The 23,300-nt window shown below is 48.0% G+C and overlaps 1 protein-coding gene and 1 long non-coding RNA gene across 4 annotated transcripts; both read right to left on the bottom strand.

Moving 5' to 3' along the window:
* Positions 1-660: 660 nt before the first annotated feature.
* Positions 661-4,460, bottom strand: LOC142921806 (uncharacterized). 2 transcript variants are annotated; one of them, XR_012939664.1, is made up of 2 exons: positions 4,414-4,460; positions 661-1,092 (listed from the first exon to the last, which is right to left on the bottom strand). It is a non-coding gene; the product is annotated as an uncharacterized LOC142921806 (long non-coding RNA). The 2 variants fall into 2 exon arrangements; XR_012939663.1 differs by lacking the exon at positions 4,414-4,460 and adding an exon at positions 4,230-4,405.
* A 15,010-nt stretch (positions 4,461-19,470) lies between these two features.
* LOC142921805 (beta-1,4-galactosyltransferase galt-1-like) lies at positions 19,471-23,040 on the bottom strand. Of its 2 annotated transcripts, none has more exons than XM_076063139.1 (2): positions 22,591-23,040; positions 19,471-21,317 (listed from the first exon to the last, which is right to left on the bottom strand). In XM_076063139.1, the coding sequence occupies exon 2, from the start codon at positions 21,231-21,233 to the stop codon at positions 19,854-19,856; it is 1,380 nt and encodes a 459-aa protein (XP_075919254.1). In that variant the 5' UTR covers positions 21,234-21,317; positions 22,591-23,040; the 3' UTR covers positions 19,471-19,853. The 2 variants fall into 2 exon arrangements, with proteins under 2 accessions (XP_075919254.1, XP_075919255.1); XM_076063140.1 differs by having other exon boundaries at positions 19,471-21,234.
* Between the last annotated feature and the right edge of the window lie 260 nt (positions 23,041-23,300).

Raw genomic sequence — 23,300 nt, 5'->3', positions numbered from 1 at the left:
TACGTGTACACTGTGAATGTACAGTGTGTGTACACTGTGTGTACACACACTGTGTGTGCACTGTGTGTGTGTGCACTGTGTGTGCACTGTGTGTGTCTGTGCACTGTGTTGTATATACACTGTGTGTGTGTACACTGTGGGGGGCACAGTCATCTCAGTCGACCAATGGGCATCTTTTCATCAATTTATTATTTTCCAATTTTCTTGTTTTCTTGTTTTCTATCTACGTGACTTTACCGAAAGAACCAAGAATGTGGTAGCACATTCTCTATTTATTGCAGAGGTTCAAGGTTAAAATCCGACAGGCACACCTGGCTACCCCAGTAACATTCACCACAACATGCGCAGTGTGCTAAACGGCAGATGTAAAACAAACCACTGTCGCTCACAACGCACATTGCATGTTGGTGTCACGGTCAAAATTGTGTCAATTCCAGTAACACTATCCAGAAACTCCACAACGGAGACACGCACCCCCTGTACCAACGACGGAGGCGCAGGGACAGATGCTCGATTACGTTGGAATCGATCTGCAGACGGCCAGCAGCTCCGTGTCGCCTTATCTCGATCCCGCGATCCCTACCAGGTGATAGTCCGCATCGAACCAAACCCCCGGCAAGGCCATCGTCTACTTAACGATGAGAGAAAACTCACACGAAATGTCGTTTTCAATGAATAAGCTTTTAATGAAGAAATACAACTATACAATTCAAAACATAATACAATTAAAAGCTGTTTCATTTTCAAACTTCAAGACGGAGCATCGGGAGCTTGCGTGGAGGCGTCGTTCGCGTGCAATTTTTTTCGTGACTTTCCTGGCCCAAGGCCGCAAATGGTTGTGAGGGGCGCCGCAGGCGGTCAGGCTTGCTTCAACTCTTGGTCGTGAACATCCAGACGTGAATCAGCAAGGAGCATTTCATGTCCTAGTTCGAGAAAATCTACGTCAACACGTAATACAAAACTACAATTCGTGTTGCAGAGAATGAACCTCCTCTACGTGTAACCTTTGAGTGGTGTGCCACGTAACTGATTAATGATCCGAGTATGCTCCTTATTTCAAAGACGATGAGTTGCTGCAGAGGGAGATGCTTCCTGAAAACACAAAAATACCCTTTGACCTGTATCACAAGAACAATGAGTCTCACCTGAGTTCTCTGTACAGGTTACTTCCAAACACACACACACACTTTGTCCTAACATCACTTATTCAATGTTTGACCCTTATAGACAAAATTTTACATGTATGCACACAATCAGACAAGTATTCATTCTAAATTGAATTACTGCACTGAAATATACTGCATCAGATTACATCGCATTAACAAGAAGCTATTTTTAAAAAATACGCACCGTCTGCTTAACAGTGTATGTACAACGTACTATTGTTGCGTCATTCAAAACGAGTAGGCCATTGCATGCTGGCGTCTGGGTCAAAATTTATCAAATTCGAAACATTGCCTACAAACTCCACAACTAAGATGCCACATCAACCATCGCCCCCTACTGACAGGCTCTTGTCCACATGCAGGCCGGTGCAGGGCCACCACCTTGTACCACACAGGGGCAGCTGCTTCTTGGGGATGCTCTTCGTGTGTATGAGACGATACAAGACTCCGAATTGCCAGAGGCGATTAAGCAAGCACCATATAAGTGGAATAATTGAATAACAAAAATCACGACGTTTCGGCCACAACACAAGTGGCCTTCATCAGGTGAAGGGACCGTGCTGTCATGATGAAAGCCACTTGTGTTGTGGCCGAAACGTCGTGATTTTTGTTATTTTATCTTTTTACCTACGTGACTTTACCGAATAGAACCAAAGAGTATGGATCCTTGCAGTCACGAAAGCTTCAAATTTAGAATGTAATTATTAAAACCGAGTGAATGCCTGGGAGCTTATTGGCTCTCGCTGCTGGTTAGAGATTAACCCAACCCACAGGTCCACAAAGACTGGCCGCTCTTACCCTGCAGGTTTAACCTAGGAGCTGAGTGTTCAACTTCACATTCTTGTCATTAAAGGCCTGTGACAAAGGTGCATCTATTGGAGCGACCAGAGTGGAGTCGGCTCCGGGAGAGGCAACCACCTCGCCCCACGCTGCTCCTCCACTTCGAGGTCTGCGGAGAACTTCGCCACCACCACCACCAGCGTGGCGATCTTCACGGCTGTGCTCACTGTGGTTCTGATGCTCACGCAGCCGGTGGTGGAACTCCTCGGAGGATCTCGGCGTGGGGGTTCGAACATCAACGGCTCCAACGCCACCACCACCACGATCAACAACTACTCGGGACTCGTGAAGGACGTCTCTCCACCGGCAGCGGTCGCCACCTGGGGACCGATGTTCACCAGCGGCCACGCAGACGGACAGGAGAGGGGCGGCCCAGCCTGGCCCCCCCGGGATGTCTTGGCTCATGGACAGCGCGCCGACTCCTCTCCTGCACGCTGCGGGTCAGCTGTGCAGTAGCCACAGTGAGGACATAGTGGACAGCGTGCTCCCTGCCCTAGTGCAGGCTATGGGTCAGCTGTGCAGTAGCCACAGTGAGGACATTGTGGACAGCGTGCTCCCTGCCCTACTGCAGGCTATTGGTCAGCTGTGCAGTAGCCACAGTGAGGACATTGTGGACAGCGTGCTCCCTGCCCTACTGCAGGCTATGGGTCAGCTGTGCAGTAGCCACAGTGAGGACATAGTGGACAGCGTGCTCCCTGCCCTGCTCCACGTCGTGCGTCAACTGTACAGCGGCTGCAAGGAGGCCATCGGCTCCACCGTGCCGCTGAACACCCCGCACATCGCCGTGCGTCTTCGGCGTTTCGTACGTCGCAGAGTTGAGTGAGCAACATCCATCGTCGTCATCGTCACCATCAGCCACGGTCAATCCACTGGCGGGTAGAGACTCCCCGTGCCGTCGCCACCTCCCACGATGCCGCTGTGCGGTGATCCATCCAGCACCTGACACGTGGAGCGATTTCATTGCTTCGTCTCCCCACTGGGCATCCTCTCGGATGACCACCTCGCCGCCCATCAGCATCACTCGCCCCCTTCACACCATAATCTTTGGTTCTATTCGGTAAAGTCACGTAGGTAAAAAACAAAACAAAAAATCACGACGTTTCGGCCACAACACAAGCGGCCTTCATCAGGTGACTTTACCGAATAGCACCTTGCAGTCACGAAAGCTTTAAATCTAGAATTGATAACCCCTTCACACCCTCCACCGATCACCCTCAACTCCACCCGCGGTGTTTTCAGCAGCCTGGTTGGGCACTGGAACGGTATCCTGGACAGTGCCGGATTAAGCTCGTGCGGGTCTTGTGGCATGTATTATAAAGGTGCCCAAAATAAAATAAAAAAACACAATTATTAAAACGCAAAGTTTACACATTTACCGGGTCACCATTTGACTTTGTATTGTCTCGGAGGAAGTCCACCCACACCTCCACTTCCACAAACTGCTGGGAGTTGCCTCGCTCTGCCTCACAGTCAGAATTCTCCTCCTGCTTCACGTTGCCTCTGTCGATGTAAAGGTCCCATTTTCGAGTTGAATATTCATCTTCACATTTCACCTTCACTCCTTTGCTCTTCACTTCTTCACATTTCACCATCACCTCTTCATGTTTCACCCCGATACCTTTAAAAGTGTCCAAGCTGGGATTTTCTTCCGGTTCTTGTTTAATGAGGGATGGGCTCATGGTGGCACTTTGACTTTCACAAGCTGATTTCAGACTCCGCTCCTTGTGATCTTCTGATGCTTCTGTGTTCTCTGGTGTACTTTAAGTTGTTGTTGCTGTGCAAACGCCTTCCCGCACGGAGTGCACCTGAAGGGTTTCTCTCCTGTGTGTTCTCTGGTGTACTTGAAGATTTGATGAATCTGCAAACGCCTTCCCACACACACTGCACTTGAAGGGTTTCTCTCCCGGGTGTGTTCTCTGGTGTACTACAAGAAGAGATGAACGTACAAACGCCTTCACGCACAGAGTGCACTTGAAGGGTTTCTCTCCTGTGTGTGTCCCCTGGTGTACTACAAGAGTAGATGAATGTGCAAACGCCTTCACGCACACACTGCACTTGAAGGGTTTCTCTCCCGTGTGTGTTCTCTGGTGTATTTTAAGAGTAGATGAATCTGGAAATGCCTTCCCACACACAGTGCACGTGAAGGGTTTCTCTCCCGTGTGTGTTCTCTGGTGTATTTTAAGAGCAGATGACCGTGAAAATGCCTTCCCACACACACTGCACCTGAAGGGTTTCACTCCTGTGTGAGTTCTCTGGTGGGTCTGAAGAACTGATGGCCATGCAAATGCCTTGTCACACACTCTGCACTTGAAGGGTTTCTCTCCTGTGTGAGTTCTCTGGTGCTGTGTCAAATTTCCAGTCCAATCCGTGCTGTATGCACGCTGGTCGCAATGTTGACTTGTCGTACCGAGCTGCTGTGCTGACTGCCTTTGCTCCATCAGACCAGCGTCAGCTGCAGACAGAAAATAAGAATATCCACACCATCTACACGTCAGTATCGAGCCATGGAGGAATGAATATATACAGTCACACGTGACTTACACGTCTATATTCATTCATGTATTCATGACTAGCTGTACTACCCGGCTTCGCCCGGGACTTGGATCCACCACGTCCGGCCGCCTTTGTCTCCCCAGTGGCGATGTTCACACCACGACAGTTACTCGTTTGAGGCTGAGTCTACCTAGGGGAGGCCCAGAAGCGGTTCAAATAATCGTCACCGGTGGTGGCCATGAGCGGGAATTGAACTCGGGTCACCGGGTTCGTAGCATGGCGTAGCGTTAACCGATACACTACAATGCGTTATGCTTACACACACAGACACACACAGACACACACACTGACACACACACACAGACACACACACAGACACACACAGACACACACACACAGACACACAGACACACACACACAGACACACACACACAGACAGACACGCACACAGACACACACACACACAGACGCACACACACAGACACACACAGACACACACACACAGACGCACACACAGACAACGCTAACCGCTACACTACAATGCGTTACGCTTCCACATGCGAGGGTCACGTGACAGATTTGACGTCACAGCTCACTTGCCGTGCAAAAAATCTATACATTATTGAGCTCCCCCCCCCCCAACAAAAACACAAAAGTGTATTTGTATAATGTTTGCATGGTGTACAGTCTGGAAAGTACCCACATGGCAAATTTCCAGTTTGTTGCATGTCGGGAAGTACGCTAAACATGTTGAACAGACACCACACACAATCACAACTTTGCCTTTTATATATATTTGGAGATGCAGTGAAAAACTTTCCCAAAATTCATCACGCGGTTTCAGTTTTTTGATTTTCAGTTTTATTTATTTTGGTTATAGTCCCGTGAGCCATTCGGCTCTCGAATCGGGTGCAACCACAACAAGCAACAAAACAAAAACACGACCAAGAAAAACATCTTACAGTGACTATGTGTGACTGTGCAAACAGCACTGTCATGGCACGCAATGAGAGGGCAAATGTCATAAATATTCCTGTAAGCCCTCGCATCTTCAACATTAATGTTGCCATAGAAACGTTGTGGGGTGTATTGCTTCATTTAAAAAAAGAAATATTATTACCTGTTATTTTAATTTAATTTTCTATCTACGTGACTTCACCGAAAGAACCAAGAATATAAATTCCTGCAGTCACCAAAGTTTTAAGTCAAAACATTCACACACGTTGACAAAGCCTCACCTTGTGTTGTTGTGGGCAGGTCGCTTCTGATAACAAGAGCGGTATAGTAGCTCAAGCGGGCTTGGCCTGCTAACAAAAGAAAACAAAAACTGCGTGAATATTTACAATAAAACAAAGTTACAAAGTGGCGAGCCGGGTGAAGACAAATTAAACTTAAGAGAGATAATTAAAGTGAATGCAATCAGGCGAGGGCAGGAGGCAAGGCCCCGCATGGCTAGGCCCCGCGTTGTAAAGTTCCAACCTGGACATCGATTCCCATGCTCGCTGCTACTCAACTGACATCTCTACGAGAGAGAGGCTCTACCTTGGTAAACAACAACAACAACCACCACCACCACAACGACCACCACCACCACAACGATGAGAACTTCTCACCTCGGATTTCAATGCAAGAGCGCAGGCGGCAACAGGTAGTATGACGTCACTTCCCCTGCACGAGCGGCTCTCCAACTGAATAAATTATATTCTTAGTTTTTTCGGTAAAGTCACGTTGAAGAGAAACAACAAAATATATATAAAACAATAAAAAATTCTCACGACGTTTCGACCATAACTCAAACGGTCATCATCAGGTGACCGTTTGAGTTATGGTCGAAACGTCGTGAGAATTTTTTATTGTTTTATATATATTTTGTTATTTTGTTGTTTCTCTTCAACGTGACTTTACCGAAAAAACTAAGAATATGAATTACTGCAGTCACGAAAGCTTTAAATCAAAATTGAATAAATTATGTTAATGAGGCCGGCCCACATGTCGAGGGATGGGGCGTGGGCGCTGAACCCGTCGCAATAAACTCGCGACGGCTTTAACGGACACATTATGTTAATGAGCCACCAGTCACTGGGCGTAGCTTTGCCAAATAAGGATTGCCACTGGAACTATATCGGCAGTGACCCAAGCGGAGGTGACATCACGCTCAAGAGCGCGGTGGACGGGGGAGGGGTGAATACCTTGGTGACATGAGGTCACTAGCGAGGTACGCCTCCCCCTGGCGTTTCACGCCGATGAGGTAATGCTGAGTGGCGACGTCACAGAGTTGGAGCTTAAGTTGATTTAGATTCATTTTCCATTGCTCCCTCCCTTGGGTGTGTGAGCTTAGCAACAACGTGGACATTATTGTGTATACACTGTGTGTGTGTACAGTGTGTGTGTGTACACTGTGTGTGTCACTGTGTGTCGCTGTGTCACTGAGTACCTGGTGCGGTGTGTAAATATCGCCACTAGGGAGACAAAGGCGGTCGGGCGTGGTGCTGGCCACCGACCCCCTCGTGTACCGTTCCGGCCTTCATAGGTGCTCGCTAACAGCACTTGCCCCTACAGTCTGTTAAGGCTATACGGGGGATCTTTGTCTTTGTGTGTCACTGTGCCTGGCACAAGCGTCGTGGTGACGTCACCGCCACTTAGTGGCGAATGGCGGTTGTTGTTGTGTCACTGTGTATACTATGTGTGTGTCACTGTGTGTGTGTGTCACTGTGTGTGTGTCACTGTGTGTGTACAGTGTGTGTGCACACTGTGTGTGTCACTGTGTGTGTGTACAGTGTGTGTATATACACTGTGTGTACCCTGTGTGTGTACACTGTGTATATACACTATGTGTGTACCCTGTGTGTGTACACTGTGTGCACACTGTGTGTGTACACTGTGTACACTGTGTGTGTACACTGTGTACACTGTGTGTGTGTACATTGTGTATACACTGTGTATAAACTGTGTGTACACTGTGTGTGTACAGTGTGTGTGTACACTGTGTGTGCACTGTGTGTACATTGTGTGTACACTGTGTGTGTACACTGTGTGTGTACACTGTTTGTGTCCGAACCCCCGTCAAGGCCATCTACTTAATGACGAGAGAAAATTCACACGAAATGTCCTTTTCAATCAAGTCTTCCAGATGTAAATTGATACAAGCTTTTAATGAAGAAATAAAATCATCTAATTCAAAACACAACACAATTCAAAGATGTTTCATTTTAAAACTTCAAAACGGAGCATGGGGTACTTGCGTGAATGCGTCCTTCGTGTGCAAATGTTGTGACTTTCCTGGCCTGAAGGCCGTCAACGTGTTGGACCCTTATTGGTGCACAGCGTCTCAACAACAGCAGTGGGGTTTGCTTCAACCGATAGGTACGAACATCCAGACGTGAATTAGCAAGGTGCATTTCTAGTCCTAGTTAGACAAAATCTACGTCAACACGTAAGACAAAACTACAATTCGTGTTGTAGAGAATGTACCTCCTCCTATACGTGTAACTTTCAAGTGGTATGCCTTGTAACTGATGAATGATCCGAGCGTGCTCCCTATTTCAAAGATAATGAGTTGCTCCAGAGGCAGACGCTTCGTGAAACACAAAAGTACCCTTTGACCTGCATCACAAGAACAACGGGTCTCACCCGAGTTCTCTGTACAGGTTACTTCCAAAACACACACACGCACTTTGTCCTAACATCACTTATTCAATGTTTGACCCTCAGACAATATGTGACATGCACGCGCACAATCAGACAAGTATTCATTCTAAATGAATATTAACAACATTGAATTACTGCAGCGAAATTGACTGCATCACGTTACATCGTATTAACAAGAAGCTATTTTAAAAATACGCACCGTCTGCTTAAGAGTGTATGTACAACGTACTATTGTTGCGTCATTCAAAACGAGTAGGCCGTTGCATGCTGGCGTCTGGGTCAAAATGTAGCAAATTCTAAACATTACGCTACAAATAATAGATGACGGCTTTCGATGGCAACACAAGCAATCGTCATCAGGTGGGACAAGCACAGCAGCAAGAAGAAACTGCTGGAGTAGGCGCCTACTACTTCAGCAGTTTCTCTTGCTGTGGTTGTCCCACCTGATGACGATTGCTTGTGTTGTGATCTAAACGCCGTGATCTGTTATGTTTCTACCCACGTGGTGACTTTACCGAAAGAACTCAAGAGTGTGGATTCCTGCAGTCACGAAAGCTTCGAATCAAGATTACCTACAAACTACACAACTGAGATGACGCATCAATCATCGCCCCCTACTGACAGGCTCTTGTTCACATGCAGGCTGGTGCAGGGCCACCACCTTGTGCCACACAGGGGCAGCTGCTACTTGGGGATGCTCTTCGAGTGTTTCAGACGAGGTACGACACAAATCTCCGTGTTGCTGAGGCGGTTAAGCAAGCACCGTGTAAATGCAAATATTATAACATAGTGAATGCTTGGGAGCTTATTGTCTCTCGCTCCTGGTGAGAGATTGACCCAACCCACAGGTCCACAAAGACTGGCCGCTCTTACTCTGCAGGATGAACCAAGGAGCTGAGTGTTCAACTTCACATTCTTGTCATTAAAGGCCTATCACAAAGGTGCATCTATTGTAGCGACATTGTCTCTGGCTTACACATCTACCGGGTCTCCACTTGACTTTGTATTGTCTAGGAAGTCCACCCACACCTCCACTTCCACAAACTGCTGGGAGTTGCCTCGCTCTGCCTCACAGTCAGAATTCTCCTCCTGCTTCACGTTGCCTCCATCGATGTGAAGGTCCCATTTTGGAGTTTCATCTTCATCTTCACATTTCACCTTCACTTCTTCACTCTTCACCATCACCTCTTCCCTCTTCACCATCACTTCTTCCCTCTTCACCATCACTTCTTCCCTCTTCACCATCACCTCTTCATATTTCACCTCGATACCTTTAAAAGTGTCCAAGCTGGGATTTTCGTCCGGTTCTTGTTTCATGAGGGATGGGCTCATTGCGGCACTTTGACTTTCACAAGCTGATTTCAGACTCCACTCCTTGTGGATCTTGTGATGCTTCTGTGTTCTCTGGTGTACTTGAAGATTTAATGAATGTGCAAATGCCTTCCCACACACAGTGCACTTGAAGGGTTTCTCTCCCGTGTGTGTTCTCTGGTGTGTTTTAAGAGCAGATGAATTTGAAAATGCCTTTCCACACACACTGCACTTGAAGGGTTTCTCTCCTGTGTGTGTTCTCTGGTGTGTTTTAAGAGCAAATGAATCTGAAAATGTCTTCCCACACACACTGCACTCGAAGGGTTTCTCTCCCGTGCGTGTTCTATGGTGTCTTTGAAGATGAGATGAATCTGAAAATGCCTTTCCACACACACTGCACTTGAAGGGTTTCTCTCCTGTGTGTGTTCTCTGGTGTGTTTTAAGAGCAAATGAACCTGAAAATGTCTTCCGACACACACTGCACCTGAAGGGTTTCTCTCCCGTGTGTGTTCTCTGGTGTTTTACAAGATCAGATGACTGTGCAAATGCCTTCACGCACACACTGCACTTGAAGGGTTTCTCTCCCGTGTGTGTTCTCTGGTGTTTTTTAAGAGTAGATAAATCTGAAAATGTCTTCCCACACACACTGCACTTGAAGGGTTTCTCTCCTGTGTGTGTTCTCTGGTGTTTTTTAAGAGTAGATAAATGTGAAAATGCCTTTCCACACACACTGCACTTGAAGGGTTTCTCTCCTGTGTGTGTTCTCTGGTGTGTTTTAAGAGCAAATGAATCTGCAAATGTCTTCCCACACACACTGCACTTGAAGGGTTTCTCTCCCGTGTGTGTTCTATGGTGTCTTTGAAGATGAGATGAATATGAAAATGTCTTCCCACACACAGTGCAATTGAAGGGTTTCTTGCCCGTGTGTGTTCTCTGGTGTTCTTTAAGAGCAGATGACTGTGCAAATGCCTTCCCACACACAGTGCACTTGAAGGGTTTCTCTCCCGTGTGTGTTCTCTGGTGTGTTTTAAGAGCAGATGAATTTGAAAATGCCTTTACACACACACTGCACTTGAAGGGTTTCTCTCCTGTGTGTGTTCTCTGGTGTGTTTTAAGAGCAAATGAATCTGAAAATGTCTTCCCACACACACTGCACTTGAAGGGTTTCTCTCCCGTGCGTGTTCTCTGGTGTCTTTGAAGATGAGATGAATTTGAAAATGCCTTTCCACACACACTGCACTTGAAGGGTTTCTCTCCTGTGTGTGTTCTCTGGTGCTTTTTAAGAGCAGATGACCATGAAAATGCCTTCCCACACACACTGCACTTGAAGGGTTTCTCTCCCGTGTGTGTTCTCTGGTGTGTTTAAGAACAAATGAACCTGAAAATGTCTTCCCACAAACACTGCACTTGAAGGGTTTCTCTCCCATGTGTGTTCTCTGGTGTGTTACAAGATTACATGACTGTGTAAACGCCATCCCGCACATCGTGCACATGAAGGGTTTCTCTCCCGTGTGTGTTCTCTGGTGGTTCTGACAAACTGATGGCCATGCAAATGCCTTGTCACACACAGTACATTTGAAGAGTTTCTCTCCTGTGTGACTTTGGTGCCGTGTCAGATTTCCAGTCCGGTCCGTGCTGTATGCACGCTGGTCGCATTGTTGACTTGTCGTATCGAGCTGTGCTGACTGCCTTTGCTCCATCAGAACAATTCTGCAGAGGAAGAGTCAGCTGCAGACATAAAAAAATAATATCCACACCATCTACACGTCAGGCACAGAGGAATGCACACGTGACTTACACGTCTAAACTTATTAATATATTCATGATGTAGTGAAAAAGTTTCACAAATTAATCAGATTTGATGAACGTGCAAACGCCCGACACGCACACACTGCACCTGAAGGATTTCTCTCCACGGGCTGTTATGGCACACAATGAGAGGGAAAATATCATTAATATGGCTGGAAGCCTTCATATCTTCAAGATGAATGTTAACTCAAAACTCTAAGCACACAATTTCTGTCTGACTACAAAATGAATATTTATGAAAGCTAAATTCAGCTGACATAGCAAAGGGTGTTGAAAACAATACTATTTGTGTTATGCAGAAATGCATAAATTAACGTTCAATCGCAACTTAGAGGTGTGAATCCAGGCTCATATGTCCTTGAATGCTGGGGATGAACAGTTCCGACTTCAGCTGAATGTGTGTGCTGTGTTAACTTCCTGTTTCCATTCGTATGAAGAGTTCCAGAGGAAAACTAAAATAAACTATTGTTTTTATATATCCTCGTGTTCAACAGAGTTAATAGCCTTTACTGCAAACACAAACTTGACACTGTCACACACTGCCATGAGTAAAACAGGTGGTGATGTGACCAGAACCATGCCTGGCCACCTTCATCTGCTCAGCATTAATTCTTCCTCACTCCACCAAGTAATGAATCGAGGATCAATCAACATAGCCGAGGCTATCCGTGTCTCTGTCTCTCTCTCCCCGTGGTGAAGGTGTTCCCCTCCACACATTCAGAGTCAACAGCGGCACGCGCTTAGCGTCTTTGACCGATAGATACATTGACACACGTATTGTTGGTTCTTTCAGTAAAGTCACGTAGACAGAAAATAAAAATAACAGATTAAATTTAATAAGATAAAGACCACTTGTGTTGCGATCAAAACGTCGTGGGTTTTTTGCTTCATTTTAATTTTTTTATTTTTCATTTAATTTATGTTAATTTGATTTAATTTTCTATCTACGTGACTTTACCGAAAGAACCAAGAATATTAATTCCTGCAGTCACCAAAGTTTTAAGTCAAAACATTCACACGTTGACAAAGCCTCACCTTGTGTTGTTGTGGTCAGGTCGCTTCCGATAACAAGAGCGGTATAGCAGCTCAAGCGGGCTTGGCCTGCTAACAAAAGAAAATAAAAACTGCGTGAATATTTACAATAAAACAAAGTTACAAAGTGACGAGCCGGGTGAAAACAAATGAAACTTAAGAGAGATAATTAAAGTGAATGCAATCAGGCGAGGGCAGGAGGCAAGGCCCCGCGTGGCTAGGCCCCGCGTTGTAAAGTTCCAACCTGGACATCGATTCCCATGCTCGCTGCTACTCAATTGGCATCCCTACGAGAGAGAGGCTCTACCTTGGTAAACAACAACAACCACCACAACAACAACAACCACCACCACCACGACAACCGCGATGCGAATTTCTCACCTCAGATGTCAGTGCACGGGCGGAGGCAACTCCCTGTTACCTCGCGACGTCACGCGGCAGCAAGTGACATGACGTCACTTCCGGGAGACAATACTCTCCTCCCACAATGAGTCTCTACAACTGAATAAATTATGCTAACTAGTTTGGTCCATTTGTCGAGGATGTTAATGATCCGCCAGTCACTGGGCGTAGCTTTACCCAAATAAGGATTGTACCGGAACAGATTTCGACAGTGACCAAGCGGAGGTGACGTCACGCTCAAGAGCGCACCGAATACCTCGGTGACATGACGTCACTTGCGAAGGACACCGCCGCCTGGCGTTTCACGCCGATGAGAGAATGCTGAGTGGTGACGTCACAGAGCGGAGTTCGAGTTTGTTTATTTAGATTAATTTTCCATTGCTCCCTCTCTTCAACAGAGACCCCTTGGGTGCGTAAGCTCAACAAGAACGTGGATATTATTGTGTGTACAAACTGTGTGTGTGTTCAAACTGTGTGTGTGTGTACAAACTGTGTGTGTTCAAACTGTGTGTTCAAACTGTGTGTGTGTACACTGTGTGTGTGTACACTGTGTGTGTACATTGTGTGTGTACAAACTGTGTGTGTGTTCAAACTGTGTGTGTGTGTGTACACTGTGTGTGTGTACAAACTGTGTGTGTACAAACTGTGTGTGTGTACACTGTGTGTGTGTACACTGTGTGTGTACACTGTGTGTGTACAAACTGTGTGTGTGTACAAACTGTGTGTGTGTACACTGTGTGTGTACACTCTGTGTGTGTACAAACTGTATGTGTGCACTGTGTGTGTACAAACTGTATGTGTGTACACTGTGTGTGTGTACAAACTGTGTGTGCGTACAAACTGTGTATGTGTGCACTGTGTGTGTACAAACTGTATGTGTGTACACTGTGTGTGTACAAACTGTGTGTGTACACTGTGTGTGTGTACAAACTGTGTGTGTACACTGTGTGTGTGTACAAACTGTGTATGTGTGCACTGTATGTGTACAAACTGTATGTGTGTACACTGTGTGTGTGTACAAACTGTGTGTGTGTGTATACACTGTGTGTGTACAAACTGTGTGTGTACGCTGTGTGTGTGTTCAAACTGTGTGTGTGTACACTGTGTGTACAAACTGTGTGTGTGTACAAACTGTGTGTGTTAAAACTGTGTGTACAAACTGTGTGTGTGTGTACACTGTGTGTGTGTACAAACTGTGTGTGTGTACAAACTGTGTGTGTACACTGTGTGTGTGTACAAACTGTGTGTGTACACTGTATGTGTGTGTGTACAAACTGTGTGTGTGTACACTGTGTGTGTGTACACTGTATGTGTGTGTGTACACTGTGTGTGTGTGTGTACAAACTGTGTGTGTGTACACTGTGTGTGTGTACAAACTGTGTGCACACTGTGTGTGTGTACAAACTGTGTGTGTGTACACTGTGTGTGTGTGTACAAACTGTGTGTACACTGTGTGTGTACAAACTGTGTGTACACTGTGTGTGTACAAACTGTGTGTACACTGTGTGTGTACAAACTGTGTGTGTGTACAAACTGTGTGTGTGTACACTGTGTGTGTGTACAGTGTGTGTACAAACTGCGTGTACACTCTGTGTGTACACTGTCTGTGTGTACACAGTGTGTGTGTACAAACAGTGTGTGTGTACACTGTAGGGGGCACAGGTGATGCATTGGCCAGTCATCTCAGTTGTGGTGCCACGACCACGGAGCAACTCCGCAAATACCACAATCCCCTCCCGGCCCCCGACTAAGCGCACAACCCGCACACAGCGCCACCCCCCTAGTAGTGTCCTGACGGGGGGTTTCCTGGCACATCGGGTTTTAATATAAAGGGCGCCTAGAGGGAGAGTCCCACGGTTTCCCGGTGCCAGGAGATTGGCCTAGCCCCCCACAGGACAGGTTACATTGCGGTGCCCCTAAATTGGCTGAAGATTTTATGGGCGCAGAAGGGAAAGGTTCACTGGACCAACCGCGATGAGTTACTCACGACCTTGGGATAGGCGGAGTGTGGAATAATTGGCCAGAAGAGCAGACCAGTGGGTTAGAATTAATGAGCACGGGAGGACAATGGGTGAGCGGCAGCAGACCCCGTGGCCCTCCATTTAGACGGCGCAGGTTAAGCGCGCGATTGGCCGCGCGGTACAATTCCACCTTGGGCCTTTTAAGTTTAGAGAATGAAGGTGGGAGCCCCGGGACGATTGGGGCAGTTGTCTTCAACCTCCGGGCAATCCAGACCCACTGCCTGCCGTCCTGCCTCCTCGAGCCGCTCGCAGCATCCATGTGATGCCAGCAAGTGCTGCTATGAGGCAGCGATAGGCAAGGGTTTCGCTCGTCCTTCTCCCTCTGACTCTCATAGCGTCCGTGCGATGCCGTGAGTACAGCTACGAGGTACATGGTAGGACGTTTGTGTAACTGGGGGCATAGGCAGAGTTAGGCTAGGTTCTCCTCACGAAATATTCCCCCTCCAGGTAGCGGGTTTTTGTGCCGTTAATAAACTTTAGTTCATTTCTGTGTGTGTGGGTAGAGCCTCGGCGTGGAGTCTGTGATTTTTGTGGGGAGACGGTGTGCATGAGAGGGTGTGCATGAGAAGGTGTGCGCGGTGCTGCAAGGTTTCGGCGTGGGCCCCGCTTGCTGGCAATCGCGCGCACTTACACAGCGTGTGCATAGTAAAAACAGCCTTAGCGGCGAGGCGTGCACCCAGAGTCCTGCCGCAGCCATCCCTTTTTCGTTATCATTAGCATTGGTACACAGCTGATTAGGGCCTCGCCACGGTACATTCTAAATCCACTCACACGCTCACTCACCCTCATGCAGAACAAGGGGAGTACATTCCAACTCCACTCACTCACACGCTCACCCTCATGCAGAACAAGGGGAGTACATTCCAACTCCACTCACTGACACGCTCACTCACCCTTATGCAGAACAAGGGGAGTACATTCATACTCCACTCACTCATACGCTCACTCACCCTCATGCAGAACAAGGGGAGTACATTCCAACTCCACTCACTCACACGCTCACTCACCCTCATGCAGAACAAGGGGAGTACATTCCAACTCCACTCACTCACTCACCCTCATGCAGAACAAGGGGAGTACATTCCAACTCCACTCACTCATAAGCTCACTCACCCTCATGCAGAACAAGGGGAGTACATTCCAACTCCACTCACTCACACGCTCACTCACCCTCATGCAGAACAAGGGGAGTACATTCCAACTCCACTCACACGCTCACTCACCCTCATGCAGAACAAGGGGAGTACATGCCAACCCCACCCAAAAAAGCACACGAGTCTGGAATCGATCCCAGACCCATTCTGGTGCACCACTGCCCCCCAATAGAGCGTGATTCAATTATTTCTGTCAATATGTAGCGTTGACTTCGGATGCACCTCATGTAACTCCTGAACCCCGTTAAATCGGTTGCATTGGATTGTTGCAGCCAACTCTCTGGGAACCAATTCCTTCAACAAAGTGCGGGCTTGCGTGTGGCGGTCTGAGTGTCTGGAGACAACTGGAATTGGACTCTGCGATGCCTGTAATGTGAAGGTTTCTGGTCTTTTTCACAAATGTCCAGCAGGGGCGGATCAAGTTACAACAAGCAATACAATTTTGTTAGGAGTACAAAATAGAAAAAAGTAATGCAAGTCACTAAAAATGTACGAATATAAATATAGTATCTAAGTACAAATTAAATGAGTACATACATGCCTGCCGATGTATCAATACCTGCCGATGTATCAATACCGAACGCAAGCTAGGGCAAGGCAGTAAAACACCAACAAAACAGTCCCAGACCACACCAAGACAACACGCAGTCATTTAATTAAATGTTCTGATCTGTGTTCTGACTTTACTGCTTCCTAACTTGTATTCTCCTGCAAGAGATGATGACATTCTAACTTGCAACTTTCATCAGCTAGCTGAGACCAGGCCACTGTGGCTTTGAATGGTGTCCTAGATGGACACCCACCACCGGAATGGAAAATCTTACAGATGTCAAGCATATGGTCAGCGGGCAGATCACCTCAACAGTAGGTCCTGGTGTCAAGGACATGGGCTCGCATTCGGTGTTCTGTTACTATATAGTCCAGCAGATGTTCCTGCTTGGACCCAGTGTGCATTCATGATGCTGTGTGGATGCGCCGATGCCGGAACAGCGTGTTGGTAAGCCCAATGTGCTGCATAGAAGTCTAGCAGCCTCCTACCGTTATTATTGAGCTGTTCTGGCCAATGCCTTCCAATCACTCTGGCCCAGGTGCCAGTGTCATGACCCACTCAGGTATTAAAGTCATCCGACAGGATGACTCCATCCCAAGGGGCGACTTTAGCTAGTACTTGTGACAGGTCATAGAAGGCATCTGACTCACCAGCCTTGCCACCATCCCTCCACTGGTGTTAATAGTCGGTTGAGGCATAAGCAACCACCATTACCATTCCTCGCGTTTTGTTTATGGGAAAGCCAGACCATAGAAGCCTGGGACTTACAGTTTCCTAAACCTCAGCGCCATGCTCCCACACCTGTTGTATATATGCCTCTTCCAAAAAAAATGTTATTGTGTAATATTGTCTATTTTTTATATCATGGCTCCTTGGAGACAAATATGCGTTCCCTGCATGCTGAAGCTTGGGAAAACCAGATGACGAAGCCAAAACAGCACTATAATGAGAAACGGGTAAACATAATACAAGAGACATTGATCAGATGGGCATGATGAGAATAACCAGAGCTGAGGAGGGCCTTAAAGCCGTCGAATATTTCGCTTCTCAGGAATAAACCTAACTCATGTAGCAAAAGGTGAAACGTTAATGAAAGGCCATAAAGGAATAACTCTTCCATGGGCAAGGAGTGACTCAGGGAATTTCTGAGAGAGCAAGGGTGGACCCATGGCAAAACACCATAAACTCACTGCACCCGAGGGCAAACACAGGACAAAGAGATGAGAATGTCCCTTGCTGTTTCACTCTCTGAATTAACAAACCCGAGTGCCTGGAAAGTTGAAACGTAAAAATGCCAACCCGCTGCATGTGAATATTGTTAAACGTCATGATTTTAAATGTTAACTTTTGTGAAAGGATACATGGTTACATGACAATACAGAAGGTTTTCAATACGACTAGTTGCATGTTTTATTAACATTCACTTATCAATATGTAATCAGCGTCTCCGACCTGGGTTAAACTTCAGTTGTATTTATTCTCAAGTTGCAGTACAGCACGTGTCTCCCTTCGCGGCTGGCTTCTCTCTTGCTCTCTGGACGGCGGCGCACGCTTTGCCTCCCGCCGCCGTGGCACTCACTCTTTCTCCACCTCGCCGCTGGCTGACGGCGTGTCGGAGAGAGGGGAGGCTCAGCTGGTGGAGCCCGCCACGTGGCCGATGGGTGGTAGCGCAGGTGGTGACGACGTTCGGACCCGGGCTCTTCACACACCGACGACCCAGAGTCCTCTGCTGCTTCTGCTTATATCCCTCTCGGCGGTGCTAAGCTCTGCCTCTAGCCACGCCCCTCTCGGAACATTCTAGAGGGCTCTCGAGGCTTCCCGCTAGCTCTACCCATTTACCTTTCACCCAGATGGGATCCCCCTTACTGATTGGATGTGAGACAACATAGCACGTGTCTGCAATAACCCCCCGGTCGTCCTGTAGGTGGCGCACTCTCGTTACAAATACATAAGTGCCATGATATCTGGGTTAAGCATATAAACTTGTTAACGATTTATGGAAGTTTTGTATTGAAGTATTCTACCGAAGGATCATCCCTAAGATAAACACGTACAAATTACATATATTCTCCACTCTCACTCACTCTTCTCCTCACCCTCCTCCTGTCACTCACCCTTCTCCTCACGCTCACTCACTCTTCTCCTGTCACTCTTCTCCTGCCACTCACCCTTCTCCTCACTCTCACCATTCTCACTGTCACCCTTCTCCTCACTCACCCTTCTCACTCTCACCCTTCTCCTCACTCTCACTCACCTTCTCACTCTCACTCACCCTTCTCCTGTCACTCACATGTCTCCTCACCCATCTCCCTCGGGGCAGCAGCGGCCCGAGCACGGCTCTGCCTCAGGGCAGCATTGGGGGGCGTACATGTTTGGGAGGGGCTCATCTCTGCTTGGATGGTTGCTCGCGGTCACGTGACACACTTAAACCAATCCGGGGGCATACATGTTTGGGGGGGGCGCACCTCTGGTTGGCTGTTTGCTCGGGGTCACGTGACGCACTTAAACCAATCCGGAGGCGTTAATCACAGTCACAGAATGACAGAAGGACAGATCTGTGATATTATATATGTAGATAAAGAATAGTAATAGCATTTTGCTGTATATGTTTAAAACTGGTTTGCAAGATTGATAGTACGTGATAATGATGATTTCTGCTGAATAATCCATCGTGAAACTATCTAATGCAACAATTCAGAAATGTCAACTCCATGTATTGTTTAGGAATACATTAACACGGCTTTATAATTTGAAATTAGCTGTATGTATCAACAGCTGGTGTTGTTACATATTCAAATATACAACTATATACATTTGGATGTATAAATATATTCCTACTGAATCTATTGTAATGTTTAATGTGAGTCTTTACTAGCTCATTTGGCCCAAAACACTCAAATTATCACTCAAATTCAAAGTTTAATATCGTATGTGCATTTTTTTTATCACCACAGGATTTACTTTTTAAAATCCTGACACTCTGGGATTTGACTATCCTCCGTGGACATGAGTCATGAAAACAATAAGCTCATTAGAGACTGGTAGAACATGCACACTGAACATTTATTTAAATAAATTTGTGCCACATTTTAAATGTTTTAACCTGAAAACATTTCGAGTGGTACTCCCAAAAGCAATAGAAATAATTAGGATTGGTTTAAAATAAACCAATGTTAACTTCCCTAGCTTCCATAAGACATACCAATACAAACCCTATTGTGCCCTGGTGGATTAAAATGCAGAAAAAATTTAAGATAACAAATTTTAACTGTAAACGCAATCATAAGATTAGCAAATAAATGTCCCATACATTGACCACATTCGCAAACGGAAAACTCACAAACACCGGTGTTTAACTCAAATTGCAAGACCGCAAAAAACGCAAGATGACAATCAATGCCACCGCCGCCACCGCCGCCCGTTGTGCCTACTCATTCCAGAAGACCCTGTTGAGGACCTTGTTGACATTTCTGATCAGAGTGGCATTGTATCTCCACAGCGTGAGGTCCACGGCCAGCGAGTCGAGCGGCAGGTCGGGCTGCTCGGGCGATCGGTAGTGGTGCATGATCGCGATGTCTCCGGGCACCGTCTGCGAGATGCCCAGCGCGTTGAGCGTACTGTGCACCGACGTCTGCAGCACCGCGCGTGGGTTCAGGATCATCTTGGTCGGGTTGAAGACCTCCGGCAGGTTTGGCTCCCGTCTAATGTGGCGCATGATGTTGACGCCCGGGATGGCGTTCCAAGCCTGGAACTTCGACCCAAACTCTTCCGATACCGTGTAGGGAAACACGTGGTTTTCGAATGTGTAAATGTCGGCGCCGTACTTGTCGTTCAAGTACCGCATGAGGTCCTTCCAGTTTGTGTGCTTCAAAGGGATGATGACTTCGTCGATGTCCGTGAGGACCAGGTAGCGCGTGCTGTACATGTGCCGATACACGCAGTCGTTCAGCGCCGCTATCTGGCCATAGTAGTGCAGCTCGCCTGGGTGCTCGGGGTAGTGCCACCCTCTGGACACCCGCACGTAGTCCGTGATGGGCCACTGAACGACCTCGACGAGGCCGGTCTTGATGTAGTAGAGGAGCACTTTGTTCAGCTCAGAGCTGCAGCTTGTGTTGTATACCGTCACGCGGCCCGCACCCAAGATGCGGTACATTTCGATCGCCTGCACGAACTGCAGGACGTTGCCGTAGTTCCCGAAGAGCGTGGAGATGCAGACGCTGAATTCCTGTGTGAAGGTGGGGGGCATGTAGAGCCGATTTCGCACGGGCATGAAGACCCACTCGGCCTCCTCCTCGTCCGGTATTGTGCGCATGCGCTGGACGGACACGTGTCCCGGCTCGCAGTCCAGCGGCTCCGTGCACAGGAAGTCGGCCGTGCCGTACGGGAAGTCAAAGTGATTCGAGTGGACGTAGGCGCTGGCGGTGACCGTCAGGATCTCCGAGTGCCCTCGGCAGCAGAAGTGGCAGGAGAGCACGTCCGGCTCATACCGGTTGGCGATGCCGATGATGCGTGTGCTCTGACCGGCCTCGCGCTGGTCGTGGTACGCCGACACCAAGAATATCTTGGTGTCGCGCACGCGCATCATCGACGTGTTCTGCAGCGCTCCCCGTTGCCCGCACAGCGTCACGTGGTTGATCTTATCGGAAGCAGACCCCGGCTTTGGCCTGAAGACGGACGAGTTGCCGAGTGCGTCGAGGTCGCGAACGAGGAAGCCCTTCCAGCTGTACATGTACCAGACGCTCAGCAGCAATGAGACGCTGAGCAGCAGCAGCGAGAGGAACAGGACCGGGAGGCGTAGCTTCATCATCCTTCGAGGCGTGCAAGGAGACAAGACGTCTGGATCAAATCTCTAGACCGCCGTCTCGGGACGAAAAGTCTGATATCGCTCGGCCTGTGATTACATTTACGTAAAAACACACACACAGAGAGCTTCGCGTTAAAAATGCACAACACTTTACACAATTCCATTTCAGGTAAACCTCACAGAAAAACAAAAGCTCTCCAAAATCAAAAGACTGTATTGGCTTCAGGGCGGATATGTACAGGTACAACTCTCTGCAAGTGAATGCAATATTTGACGCTTGTGTTGCGCCCGAAACGTCATGATTTAATTTAGTTGTTTTTATTTTTGTTTTATTTTATTTTTACATACGTGACTTTACCGAAAGAACCAAAGAGTAACCATACGATAACCTGGATATAAGCATGCGTTAAATGTATTACTAAACAATACGCTCCCAGCAGCACCGAGCCTGCAGCTGTCAGAACGGTGAAATTGTTTTTTATTTCTCTCAATTTCAACAGATGATCTAAATAGTCGTGGCCAATAATAATTCGTTTTACGCAAACGTCAACATATTTCTTTGGTGTTATTTTAGTCTTAATACTGGCCAATACTAATTATAAAATCTATTGAAATTGAGAGAAATACAAAATATTGTCAACCAATTACACAGCCACCACCACAACCAGAGCCGCAACCACCACCACTACCACAGCCACCACCACCACCACAACCAGAGCCACCACCACCACAGAACCACAACCACCACCACCACAGCCACCACCACAACCACCACCACAGCCACCACCACAGCCACCACAGCCACCACCACAACCACCACCACCACAGCCACCACCACAGCCACCACCAAAGCCACCACCGCAGCCACCACCACAACCACCACCACAACCACCACCACCACAGCCACCACAACCAGAGCCACAACCACCACCACTACAACCACCACCACAACCACCACAACCACCACCACAACCACCACCACCACAACCACCACCATAGCCACCACCACAGCCACCACAACCACCACCACCACCACCACCACCAGAGCCACAACCACCACCACCACAACCACCACCACAACCACCACAACCATCACCATAGCCACCACAACCACCACCATAGCCACCACAACCACTACAACCACCACTACCACTACCACCACCACAACCACTACAACCACCACCACAACCACCACCATAGCCACCACCACCACAACCATCACCATAGCCACCACAACCACCACCATAGCCACCACAACCACTACCACCACCACAGCCACCACCACAACCACCACCATAGCAACCACAACTACCACCACCATAGCCAGCACTAACACGACCCCAGGCCGCCACCACCGCACCTGCCAGTCGAGGGCGCTGTGCTCCTCCTGCTGCTGTTCCTCTCCGTAGAAGCGCCGCTTCGCGTCGCCCTTCGGCTCGCACGCGAAGCTCAATGCAGCCCGCGGGCACCGGCGGCAGCAGCAGCACAGAGGGCAGCAGCAGCAGTAGCAGCGGCAGAGGGCAGCAGCAGAGGGCAGCAGCAGCAGAGGGCAGCAGCAGCAGCACAGAGGGCAGCAGCAGCAGAGGGCAGCAGTAGCAGAGGGCAGCAGTAGCAACAGAGGGCAGCAGCACAGAGGGCAGCAGCAGCAGAGGGCAGCAGTAGCAGCAGCAGAGGGCAGCAGCAGCAGAGGGCAGCAGCAGAGGGAAGGGCCGCACCCGATTCAAGAGCTGAATGGCTCACAGGGTTATACCAAATACATGGAACTGAACTGGGCCGCGTTGCCGCCAGCACCACGTGCTTCCTGCTAACCTCTGCCCCTACCGCGCGCTTCCTGCTGACCTCTGACCCCGCCGCGCGCTTCCTGCCGACCTCTGACCCCGCGCTTGAACCACGACCCCGCCGATCTATGGCTGATTGTGTTACGTTATATAAAACATAAATATACCATATACACTTCGTATTCACAATGTACAGCTAAAGTTGACAGTGTAAATGTATTACAATATTCTTGGTTCTTTGCGGTAAAGTCAGGAAGATAGAAAATAAAAATAATAAAATAACATTTTCAAA

This window comes from Petromyzon marinus, unplaced genomic scaffold (assembly GCF_048934315.1).
Source record: "Petromyzon marinus isolate PM22_M1 ecotype Great Lakes invasive population unplaced genomic scaffold, UKy_Petmar_22M1.pri1.0 PM_G_Scaffold_9, whole genome shotgun sequence".
NCBI lineage: Eukaryota > Metazoa > Chordata > Hyperoartia > Petromyzontiformes > Petromyzontidae > Petromyzon > Petromyzon marinus.
Note: the sequence above shows the minus strand (reverse complement) of the source record. Positions and strands in the feature narration are given on the sequence as shown.